The 12,877-nt window shown below is 40.7% G+C and overlaps 1 protein-coding gene across 1 annotated transcript; it reads left to right on the top strand.

Moving 5' to 3' along the window:
• Nucleotides 1-5,667: 5,667 nt before the first annotated feature.
• LOC125760646 (anosmin-1) lies at nt 5,668-12,612 on the top strand. The gene is made up of 5 exons (XM_049420999.1): nt 5,668-6,963; nt 10,271-10,429; nt 10,502-11,057; nt 11,343-11,560; nt 11,650-12,612. The coding sequence occupies exons 2-5, from the start codon at nt 10,271-10,273 to the stop codon at nt 12,298-12,300; spliced, it is 1,584 nt and encodes a 527-aa protein (XP_049276956.1). The 5' UTR covers nt 5,668-6,963; the 3' UTR covers nt 12,301-12,612.
• The last annotated feature ends 265 nt before the right edge of the window (nt 12,613-12,877 follow it).

The raw sequence follows: 12,877 nt of genomic DNA, 5'->3' as shown, positions 1-12,877 counted from the left end.
ATAATGGGTAAAACTCGAGCCGAAGGATCGGGATGTACGGGCAAAAAGGGGATGAAAAAGTTTTCATCCGATTTATCCACCACCTTCATCTTGGAAAGCAAAACCCCATTTGGCAGCACTCGTGCACACGATGCAGATGTGCCAATCAAAACAAACAAAAACATTCCCCCCCCCCCCCCGCCTTTACCGTCGTCCACGTGTATTGGAGCACCCTGTGTCAACACACGTGGGAGACATCCATGTTGAGCGGATTGCAGATTTTAGCCCTTGAAATCGACTCTTTCGCATCCATTTGTCACTGGTCTCCCCAACGGGAAGGGGGGGGGGGGGGGGGGGCGGACGCAGCAGGGAACGAGGAAAAAAATAAATACACGGCAATCTCTCGCATACCAATCGCTTCGATGGTTTTATTGCACAAATTGCAGCATCATCAGCAACCCCAGTACCCGGTACGGTGCATCATTTCCCGGCGTATGCAACATAAACAGCAAATTCTACCCAGCCCACCCCAGGGGCCAAGTGTTCCAAATAAACCAATGTACTCTCTGCCCGCTTTCTCGTCGAATTGTTTCTTCCTCTTTCTCCACCCGTGCCAACCGCTTTTTGGTTCGGGAAGCAATTTATGCACATTCATTCGTAGCAGGAATCGTTTAATTTCCTTATGCACACAAACAGTTTGCGATGCGACCCACATTGGTCGCGACAAGACAAGAACGTGGCTGAGGTTATGATTGAAGTGCAATCGGCAAACGGATGACGATTGATTTAGCCGGTGGCCATTTTTCCAACATCAAACACACACCCGAACATGGCGTAACGGGTGAGCCTATGGTTATGGTTTTCCTGCACCGCAATTTGTACCATGTGAAGGCTTAGTATCCCTTCGACCAAGGAACTACGTACGTACATGTAATGAAACATTTCATATCGCTCAAACGCTTGTGATATTCGTAACTATTCAACTGTAACACGTTATGAATTTTGGCTACATATTTGCGATTACTTCGGATTCAGTTTTACAGGGCTTTCAACTGGTAAAGTCGAAAAGAATTAGAATGTGCCGAGAAGAATTTGAAATCGGTTACAATTTAAGGATTTTCTCTAATCTTTTCGGATGACTAATTTTTTTCTTTTATTTTTAGATAGTTATTGATTCAGTTGCTTTTGGAATCATGTTTGAAAGGAGTTTCTTTATTCCGTTTAATTTATTATTCCAAATGAACTACAGTTCCACCTACGATCATTACGCTACCCCTTTTCTAATGATGATGATCGAAGCTTTTGAAAAATGCAAAGTGTGCCTAACAGAAGCTGATTCAGTATCAATCCTTCACGACTGACGCACCTTAAGCTTTGCACAGAATCCAGAAATATCTCTGACTTTATGTATCAGTGAAAATCGAAAACCAAGTAGGATCTCGGAAAAACTCGGAATTTTGCATGTAGTAAAAGGTTGTCGAGTTTAAGTGGCAGAGTTGAAGCTATTTCTCCATTCTTAAGTTGAACAAGAATACAGGGTCATTAATTTACAAAGTTTTTGAGGACATCAGGACAAGTCAGAGCCATTTCTTCGGTTCAATCCCTATATCTCATCCCTAGATAGATCTTTTTTTTCGAAATTTAAGCATTTTGTTAAAAAAGAAGCTGATTCAGTCCAAATGATTCTGGATTTTCAATGAGTCAGTGTAAGCTCAAGTTATCTCGGTACATACTAGTACTAATTGAAAAGAATCCAGAAATGACTTCAAGTTTGCAAGATAAACACGCAAAACCCTGTATTTTGAGCCAGATCTAAATTCCTTGCCACTTTCTGGAAATTTTACAAACTAATATCAATCATGTACAATTTTTGATTAAAACTTATTAGTTTTTGTTGGCAATCGAATGCGTCGGTCGAGAAAGTTGAATTAAAGTTCAAAACAGAAATAAAATGTTGTTAGAGTGGGAAGGATTCCAGTTCGGCCCCGGTTTATTCTAATTCTCTTTCAACTTGAACAAAATCAATGAATGGTGCCGACTTTGTCACTTGAACTCAAACATTTCTCTACAGAGGTCCCAACAAAAATGATGCTATTTATGAGTAAAGAAGCAGTACGAACAACACAACCCACCAGATCCATTCCGTTTCTGTAAATGATTCACGGTTAAGCAAATATACTGCATTTGCATCTCGTGAAGTTCATTACCATCAAATAAGGAAAGGTTGTGCCGTTGCATGTGTGGTCAAGGATTGGGGATTTACTGATCAGGAAATTACAGGTTCGTGCATGTTTGCGGTTTGGTTTGTTTAACTTCAATAACGTCCCGTGCGGTCGTTGCTAGTATGAAGCACATACAGATGTCGTTAAATTTAATTACAGCTTAATGCACAGCAGCTTCTTACATTAATTCCTAAAAAAATATTCAAAAACAGTTCGGCACAATTTTGGTTTTAATAAAGTTACTTTAGCTAAAACCCTATTATAAAGAACGATGTTTGAAATTAACAATAATGTCACCCCACACAGCTCTGCAGTCGGTCGCAACTGCAAACGACCGTGGGCTTCCTGACACTTTATATGGCTAGGCAACTACCTCCTAGCCGGCCATCCGACAGGGTGCGAACATCGTACCGGACACACGTAAATGTCTAAGATTTGTGCACATGCAATCGAACGGCAACTCCATTGTCGACAACCAGGAATAAATAATAAAGACAAAAACGAAAGAGAATCACCCTCCGCTCGCGTGGTCAGTGACCAATGTGCCATCGGTTGTGCAGGGCGTGTTTGGCGGGTTTTTCCTTGGTTTTGCAAAAGTTGCTGGCCCTGGCGTCAACCAAGGACCGTTTTCTAACGCATGTGAGGATGAAGTCACTTTCCCGCAGTTGTTTCATCGCAGCCGGGTTCGGGGCCGGGTTGCGGTTGATTTATTCCTGCCTTGACGTAACGTTTCAGTAACCGCAGTTGTAAACGTCTCCAGAAACCAGGGACTGTTAGCCATTTTTGCTTTTCCGGCACATTGGCGACCCTAGACCCTGGCCGCTGGAAGGTAACTGTCTTTGCATTGATTTCTGGTTTGTCGTATTTCGCAGGCCGGTAAGCGATCCACTAACACCGCGATATCGACCGTCAATAATGATAATCAATTTTGATCAGTGAAATGAAAAAATAGACATCAAAAATACCTTCTTAAGGATATAAACAGCTTGTAGCTCTTTATATATCTTTTTTAATGGTTTATTTTCCTTTTTTCAATTCTTTTTGTAAAGCTTTTGAGGTTTTGTAATTCTTGGAGCCATAATTACAAGATTTTCTAATTTACTATATGGCTTATATAAAAATAGATCAACTTTTAACATATTTAAGATTATATTGAAGAAAAATATTATCAATTCCATCAATTCCACTCCACTTCCAAGATTATTTTATTATGTTTTTTATGAAAAATACTTCATTCATGTCTGCTCAATAGTTTTGAAATGTTGCACTACCTTTAATATTATTGCTAGCTAGTTCTTAAAATCTAATTAAAACTCATAAACCAAACTCCTTCCTATGTTACCATACAGGCACACACACACATGTAACGATATCTGATTAGGTCTGATTATTAACCGCTAACCGCAAAACGTCAATCAATGGAAGTAGTATCAATCAAGTAGTAGTCAATCGATTTTTTTCTTCACTCTTCCAATCATTGCTGTGCCACTGGTTCGTTGGTCCGTTCAAAATGTTGTCCGATGCATACCAATCGTAACGGATTACGCTTATGCAAGTCATGGACAAATTGAAGTTTAAAATATTTCAAAAACCCCAACAGCTAGAAGGCATCCGCAGTGCCTTATCCGTGTAGTTTTCTTATACGGTGGCTAGCAATGGCGTACGATCGAAACGGAACCCCCTTTACGCTCGATAAATCCGCTGAAAAGTGGTAAAAATGATACACACGCGATTTAAAACATGCAACGGAAATCCGTCACTATCTCAGCCCATATGCATGGTGAAGGTAAAACATGGGTACGCGAGCATGTTATGAGTGTCATTTGTCAAACATCAACCGGATCGGAAAATGGTTGTCCCGTCAGCACACGAGATCTTGCAAACCGGTGCTACTTGCTGCACTTTAATGCTGCACCTGTGACTCCTGCACGCCGGTCACGATGCGAGAGGGTGGAAGTGGCAGGCCAACGCACGTTGCTCGAATCGATCCTTCATCAATCAATCGGGCGCTCGGTCTTGTGGGCCCCGTATTACCGGTATGCGGTAATTGTGAATCTGTGCTGTCAGAATTTGTCAATCTAAATGGCGAACATTGGACGGGCTGAAGGTAGGAGCGCAATAATCGATTCTAGATACGTTTTAGTGAAGTTGTGAGCTTTTTTTCATGGAGGGTGAACTAACTAAAAGCTGCAAATAAAGTAGGCAAACATTAGACTGGGTAGCAATTTTTGAATATTGTACAGAAATGAAACACGTAAACATTGTAATACACTGTTCTAGCGTATAAAAAACCAGCAATAAATCAAACCCTATATTCGTTTGTGGGAGAACATTATACAAAAGTTTTGCATTGTTGCATTCTGTTTTTCTTATCCTCCTCTCTACAGAAAATATGATCATTTTACAAAACAAAAACTGACTTTTTGTATATCGTCTTCGCCAGACAGACCAGACTGTCTGTGAAAACGATCCTCCGAGACTACTCAGATTGTCCCATTAGGATTTCATCTATTTCTAAGCACCAGTTTAACGCCACTTGAAAACTTCCGGAATATGCCACCCAACGCTAACGAATGCCTGCTGACGTGCTGTAACACCAGACACCATCTAGACGATCTTTGAAAACACTTCGTTCCACATATTGTTTCAGAGTGTTACCAAAACAGCTTTGATAAAAAAGGAGCTCATTTTTCCCTGTATTTGTAAAAAATGTGCACATTTTAATGTTAACAATTGTACAATCTTGCGATCAAAATTATCAAACGATTGCATTTAGAATTTAAAAAAAAACTGGTAATCATTTAGCAAGAAACATTATACCAAAGAGAGCAAGAAGGACCAACACGCACGATCATGTAGTGACGATGATGACGATGATGATGACGATGATTAAGATCAATGCAAACCAAATCACTAGCGAAAGAGTGCGAGATTGAGAGAAAAAGACAATAGAATAGAGAAGCTGTGAGCACAAGAATGGGAGCAAACTAATGGTGTGCTGAGCGTATACGGTTGACAAATTCGCTCTCGATTCATTATGTGTGTAAATATGAAACCGGAAAGTGAGTCAGGTGTCATTTGCTTTTAAATAAAAATTTAAAAACACAACTAATAATTAACTTATTTAGACGAAAGAGATAAAAACGTGTTGCTTGCACGAAATGCTATACTGGAAACAAAACTAAATAGCAAATAGTTTAGTTGCTAAAACATTTAATTAAGAAAACAATTTAAAAAGAATGTCTTAAACATGTACATACTACAGGAAAACAAATATTTCACCAATTGTAGTTATTGTAACAAAAAACCACCAAACCTTCATTGCGCAATCGTGTCCGGTGCGTAACGTATCGGTTTCATATTTACACACAACCTGCGTTTGCATGAGCAGTGGCGCTAATGCACCAGCAGCAGCAGGAGCAACACTGGGCAACTCTGGAGCTACCACGCACCAAAAGGCTTCATTCTGCCATCGACATCGGGGCCTCGCGGTTGTGTCCGTCAGCACGTCTGCTCGCAGTTGCAATTCGTGGTGGATGCAATCTGTGTGTGTATGTGTGTGTGTGTTGGCATGTTGTCTGTGCCTCGCCGCCGGTTTGCTCGTTAGTATATCGGTTCGATCCGTGTCATTTCGGGTTGGTTGTGTGCGGTATCGCCGAAAGCCTTCAGGCGTGTTGTTGCTCCTATCGATGATGGGGCGAAGAGATGAGAGAGACACAAAAGCAAGCAAACGGCAAGCTAGCGACAAACGTGCAGAATTAGCCGGCGAATGAATAATTAGGTGTCGGTTGCAGCAGAGGATTTCCGATAAGGATCGGAACGGTTCTTGTGTGCCAGGTGCGAAAGTCTTAAGGACAACCCCGGTTCCAGCTAGAGTGTTTGAGTGCCGTACTGTTGGATTGGGTTGAGGACACGGTGCTGTGCTGTGCTTAACGTGAGGGTGTACAATGCCACAAACACGGCTTAGTGGCATCATCATCGAACGCTGATCAATCACGATGCAGCAGTGGCCAGTGCGTGGTGAAACGAAAACGCACACTGTGCACCGTGCGAAGCATGGAAAGTGTCCTCCTGTCGAAAGATGTTTTAAACAAACCCACGTTAATTGCAGTGTGTACTTACTTTAAGTGGTCATTTCGCGTTGGTAAACCTATACCGGACGTCCTATGCGCTGGAGAGACCCCTTTTTTTTGCACAAACCTGATGACGAGAGGGTTTTACACTTTCTACGTGCTGTTCCTGTCCGTTTATGCAACCCCCATAAACGATACCGCAGCAGTCGTGAAAGCAGTCGATGCGTTAAAAAAGCAAAAATGCATTCCCACCCGAGGATCGGTGATACATGTGTGTGAGCGTTTGTTTGAGCGTGAAGTGAACCGTACAGTGTTGTGCAGTAAAGTATAATTAATTATCGACGCAATTTTTGGTTGTTTCCCATGTGTTTCCGATGAATGGTGCGAGCTGAATTGGCGTGAAATAAATTGAAAAAAAAAGCAACCCGAAAGACAAGACAACACTCATCACAGTTCATCTCCGCCAACGCCGCCGCGAACGTCGCTGGGTGGTTTCGCTTAAGGTTTATCTGCAAATTTTCTGTGTAGTGGGGAATTTGATATGCAGTAGTAGCAAGCGCATCCGAAGAAACGCAAGAGACCACACACACAGGCCGAACACAGCGGCTTCAATGCAATAGCACATACAACACGTTGCAGTGTGCCGCAGTGCCAAAGGAACAACCAAACGCCACCCTCAGTAGGTCAAGGTAAGGGATGACTTTCTTTTCGCATCAGGGCCCTCCCACCGGCAATGGGCGGGTGCTTCCTTCGATACCATTATTATTGTTTGTCTGTTTTCTTACGAAGGTAATGAGTGTTCTTTACGGTTTCTTGTTTCATGTACATATTGCTGTTTATCATCCTTCTTTTCATGGTTGAAATCTGTAAATCTTCTTGAATATGATTTGAATATGATACAATTTTTGTTTAAACTCGATCGTGATCATTAAACATATCGAAAAACTAAAATATACAATCGATCCATGTAAAATGCACAATATAAGAAAAAAAAATGTAAAATATGTAATATTATTGTGTTTAAGAGCTAGATTTACCTTACTTTTTACGAAAGGGTAGATTTTTTTGTGAAAAGAACTGTCATAAAAATATAAAAATATAAATAAATAAAATATAAATTTAAAAAATATAAAATCATACCTTTGATTTTATTATTAATGTGAATTTATTAACACGGACTGGCCGGTCTTAAATAAGATTTAAAACAAAATGATTATTTATGTTAAATTATAATAATTATTATTAAATTATTATTATACGGTCAGATGTGTCAGGCAAATTTTGCCAACTCAATGTTTTTTTTTTTATATTCAGTTTCAGAAACAAAAGATAAATACTTAGTTTCACCAAATAAACTTACAAACTTAAAAAAGAATAAACATTAAGCTAAAGAACGTCATTTCACTTTTAAGTGGGCTCAACCAATTTCATCACAGTACAAATAATGTATAAAACGTGAATATAATTTTCGAGAAGTTTCATACACATTTATTTAGAATTCATGTTATGTTTTTTTTGCTAATTACTTGATAGATAAAAATCAACGAAACAGGTTTATTGTTGCAACAAACATTTTTTGAATCGTTTTCATTTGTTGTTGCTTTTAATTAAATCATTGACCATTGACGCTATTTCACAGCGTCGCAATGCATTGAACGGTTGCTAAAATACACCACTGACCACTGGCCACGCGCATAAATGAAACTAAAAACTGCAATGGATTGCATTACATCGTATCGATCAACTTTCAAATTAACTTAAACACATAAAATCCTCCTTCCATCAGTGCCCGGCACGATGTACAGTTCTTGTCCGTTACGGTGACGAAGAAATGTGCGCAGGCAGGTGAATTTTTAACATCGCTTTGCACTAATTTGTGCAACTAAATACACATAAACGAATGTAGCTTATAAAAAAAATCGTTAAGAAGAAATCTTTATACACCATACCCTTACCTTTGGTTGGGCAAGAGTAGAGTGCAAACAAGAGGCAAGTGGCTGGAATCCGACCAGTTATTTGTCTTACGTTTTTGCTTGTCAAAGTCTGCATACTTGCTGTAAAATGAATCGCATTGACCACGCTCAAGGGCGTGGAAGATTCAAGTGATACCTCTACGGTAAAGTGTATCCTGGACCCGAGGTCGAGCCCTTCGGTAGTCGTGTCAGTCTTTTTCTCACGCCATACGGTCCCCTTCTAGCGCACCGAGCCCGACCCGGGCGCGAATACCGATGTTCACAAAACGCTGAAAATGAGGCTATTAAATTTAACCTTTTTACCGGTTCGAGAGTCCAGTATTATGGGCTTCTAGGTGACGTTTATGGACGCGTGTGGTGCAGTTTAGGTGCGAGGGAACCTTTTCGTACGCTTGTTTATACATTTCGTATTTCATTCTTTTTGCTTACAATTTATATGCAGTCGGTGCACTATTACAGTATGGTATGACAAAACGCGTGCCGTTGCAGCTACTTTATGATGCAACTGTTTTCCTGTTCCTGTTAAACGTGTCTACCCGAATGTACGCTAAGGTTTTGGCTCCGATCATGAACTTGTCCACAAATGCAACTATTGCTGGTAACTGATTCTTCCAAAAAAAAACATATAAAGAATGGTTGCAGACATTTTTGCAATGCTTTTGAATATGTCGACGCATTTAAGTTTGCAGCAAAGCGCGTCGATATATGAGGAAGAAGGCAATATTTACTTGTACTATGCAATCTTGACGATAAATTTCTGTAGACCTTTAAACGTTTAACTGGAAGTGATATATTTTTACAATTATTCAATATACTCTATTACACGTTGTATCTATTCTGCAAAAACTTTGCTGAAGTATTTCACTTGCTCTTGTATTATGAACAGACCAGGTGAGATGATGCATACATTCGATGAGTTGTACAAAGCAATAGCACTCTGCAAAGTGTAATTGCCAAAAAATAACAAAATTTAAGCCATAAAATTTTGGAATGTTTTGTTTTAACTAATGTGATAATATAGCTAATGTGAAATAGCTAAATGTCAGAACTTCATGTTGAAGAAAAATACTAATTTTTCTCTACAATAATACAAATCTTCGAATACTAACTTACTGAGTCTCTTTATCTCTCTCTCTCTCTCTCTTTTTCTCTATCTCTCTTCTTGGATTAATGCCCTCTAAGGTCACGCCAGTCCTTAGTTTCTGGCTTACTAGATTTATTTTACCACGTAAGCGGATAGTCAGTCCTTGTTACGGGGGGACGGTCCGGATGGGATTTGATACCCATCCCTGTCGTGTGGAACCGGCACCGTTTACCACATACACCAAGGGGCCTTCCCTTGGGTCTTAATTTTTGATTACGAGGATCGTATTAAGCTTATTGTACAACTCATCCGAGTTCGATCTTCGTCGTCTATTTTTCCTTTCTAAACTCTGGACATATTTTATGTCTTAGAGCCGTTAGGTACTTTAAATGTGTTGCATACTATTTAGAATTCCACTAGACGAAAGTATCAAAGCTAGGTATCTGTTATACAAGACGACTGCACATCGATGATCTTGCTGCTATCAACAACATTTCGGTTTATATACAGGAATGGAGTTTTGAACCATTCAGTGCCTCGTATCTAGAATGGCTTCTAGGTTGCTAACCGAAGAGTTGATAGACAAATCTCTGCCCTAGGAAATAACATGGAACCATCAACATTTTCCATCCAGCTCCTGGAGTATGATGGAGGATACAGTCTTGCTTTCTGAAGATATGTTCATTCAATCCGAATTTAAAATCTTCTTTGCTAGTCTACCGATTCTACGAACGTGATGAGACGATTTTAAAACGATATTCAACAATATGACACCTCTGTAGTTAATTATCCCTTTTAATTGCCTTATTATATTTATTTATATTTTGAGGAAATCCAGTTCAATGTTTATTTTATTATGTTAAGAAATTTGAAAAACATTCACTTTTTAGCTTTGTAACGATTCTATAATGGGTTTTCTTTTATTTTTCTTTATTGCAGATGCTCCAAGGCAAAGTAATGCTGCTAAAACTAGCGATAGTTCACCATTTGTTTCTCTACATTCCGTTAGTTGTTTTCGCTTCTAGCTTAGTTAGTATGAACGACACCGATAATCTGCTCACTGCGAGGTGTCGATCAAACTGTACCTACGATAAATCGGTAAGTATTGTTGATATGCAATCCAGAACCACAGCACCATCCGAATGAACTGTGTCTCTTCTTCCCGAACAGTGCTACAGCAAGTGTATGCGCAACTATCTGGAAAACTCGGCGTACAAAAAGTACGGAGTCTGTCCACCGAAGCCACCCACCAAACTTGATAGCTTGTGTCTCAACACCTGCGATGGGCTGGATTACAAATGTCCGGGTGTGGAGAAATGTTGCGAACATTCGTGCGGTCACAGCTGCCAGAGCCCGCACGGTTTGGAGCAGGTGGCGGGCTTGCCCTCTGTACCGACGCACGTGCAACTAAAGGAGATGGCTCGTGTATTTCGTACCGCCCAAATCGAGTGGGACATGAAGGTGGAGAACGAACAGAGCCCGACGTACTACATCATCGAGTCACGGTTTCACATTGGCACCACGTATGCGGAACACAAGATGGAGAACGATTGGCAGCTACATGAGCTGGAAACGTTCACGCAGTACAACCTAGGCACGGTCAAACGCTACGTAGGGGAAATAAAGCTAAAGCCAGGCCGATGGTATCAGGTGCGGGTCGCTGCTGTCAACGGGATGGGCACTCGTGGCTACTCTGCACCGTCGCGCCAATTTCAGCTAAGCAAAAGTACGTACAGCAAATGATACGGGACAGACGTATGATTACACCGCTTGGTGTCTTGAGTGTGCGGTTCCAAAATATGTCCATGAAATTGTGCAGTAGTGTTTCTTGCACTATTGAAATAGAGGTTAAATGCAGATTTTGCATACCTTTTAGGCGATTGCGAGTCAATTAAACGGTATTTTATTAACAGTAGTTCTTAGTACACTTGACACATTCAACTACCATGTGAAATGAGGCATAATTTTTAAAAAAATCCTCCCACCTAATTCAATGTCTTACATTTTCCAGGGCCAAAGCCGCCACAACCCCCGAAAAGTCTCACCGTAGGTTCGCTAGAATTGAACGAAAATCGAACATATACGTGCCGTGTGTCGTGGAGTTTGCCGCGCTCCGATCTTCCAGTGGAAAAATATAAACTCAGCTGGAGTCTCTACCTTAACTTTACTAGCAATCGTTCGAAAACGGACAATTCTTCACTGTTCAAGGAGATGGCTACTATTTCGGCCGTAAGTAATGCCTTCTTCAGCGTTCTTCAGTTATACATGCGACTGGGTGGTATTTCATAGTTTGTCATTAACTCCTTAATTCCTTACAGCCTGTCCGACACTATGACATTCAGGGTCTATTGCCGGACCGCTACTACTATCTGCAGATTCAAGCGATCAGTATTTACGGCAAGCGGCGACTCAAATCAGCTGCTAACCATTTGCTGGTGAACACGTCTTCTACGGCATCCGGTCAGGACCGAAGTCCGCTGAATCTGGACAACCTGCTGATGGGTGATGCCAGCTATCGACGGACAAAAGGCCATCCAGGCCTTAAAGAAGGCTTACACTCATCGCCAGTATCAGCAACCAGCGGTAACCGGATGAACGCTAATGGGATGCCATCGACAGGCACAATACGGTACCAGTTTGCGCTGCGAAGATCAGGCCTCGCAGTACGACTCAGTTGGTCCGAGCGCGGATACGGCCGCTATCGAGTACACATCTGCCGCGGCAATCGAGATTGTCTCACCTTAGCTCGCGGAACTACCGGTACTAGCAGCCAATGGCAAGACGTTGTTCTGCGACGCAATGCGTATGAATTCGGCAAGTTGGAATTCAATACCCGCTACACGGCTGGCGTACGAATAGGAGGACATCGACGTAACACTCCGGGTTACGATATTGTCCGCTCGTTCACAACACCGAAATGTGAAAAGTTTCGCGATCAACAGCTTCTACCACCCGAGTGTAACGTTTGAACGTGGAAATGGAGCACGCGTTGCTGATGTTAACTGTATTACATGATTGCAATAGATTTTGTCACCATTCCGGTTGTCCTCCGTGTCCCATGTTTTCCCTGTCGCCATTTTCAATACCATAGATCAATTGAGCTGCCATCGTTAGATTTTTAAGCTATGTTTTGTATTCTAAGAGATGTCTAGTTGAAATAATTAAACATATGTGATTGTGACCGTTAAGAAAAGATCACTGCATTAAAAAAATCATACAAAATGTAACTGCAGCCCATCCGAAACTGTTGTATGATCGCAATTTTTTTTAGAACAGACGCATAATTTGTTAGTATAATATTTTCAGTTTTTTTAAATATTTGAGAAATTTCCTGTTAAATTATACAAAAACGAAAATGCATAATAATATTAATTTAAATGAAAAAAGGCCCCATTTCTTTGTGGTAACATAATTCGTACAATTTTAGCATTTAGTACAAAATATTACACTCTAAGACACAAACCCCTGCTTCAGGACACAAACCATTCCATTGCTAAAACATCGCGAGTGTTCAGCGTTACTTTTTGCATGCTATGAAGTTTCGAT

Source organism: Anopheles funestus, chromosome 2RL, assembly GCF_943734845.2.
Source record: "Anopheles funestus chromosome 2RL, idAnoFuneDA-416_04, whole genome shotgun sequence".
Lineage (NCBI taxonomy): Eukaryota > Metazoa > Arthropoda > Insecta > Diptera > Culicidae > Anopheles > Anopheles funestus.
The sequence above is the reverse complement of the archived record's forward strand: the minus strand, read 5'-3'. Positions and strand labels throughout refer to the sequence as shown.

Coding starts and splice junctions, on each gene's coding strand:
- LOC125760646 (XM_049420999.1), top strand. CDS start 10,271: ATGCTCCAAGGCAAAGTAATGCTGCTAAAACTAGCGATAGTTCACCAT. Junction 10,430..10,501: donor ACTGTACCTACGATAAATCG/GTAAGTATTGTT, acceptor CTTCCCGAACAG/TGCTACAGCAAGTGTATGCG. Junction 11,561..11,649: donor AGATGGCTACTATTTCGGCC/GTAAGTAATGCC, acceptor AATTCCTTACAG/CCTGTCCGACACTATGACAT.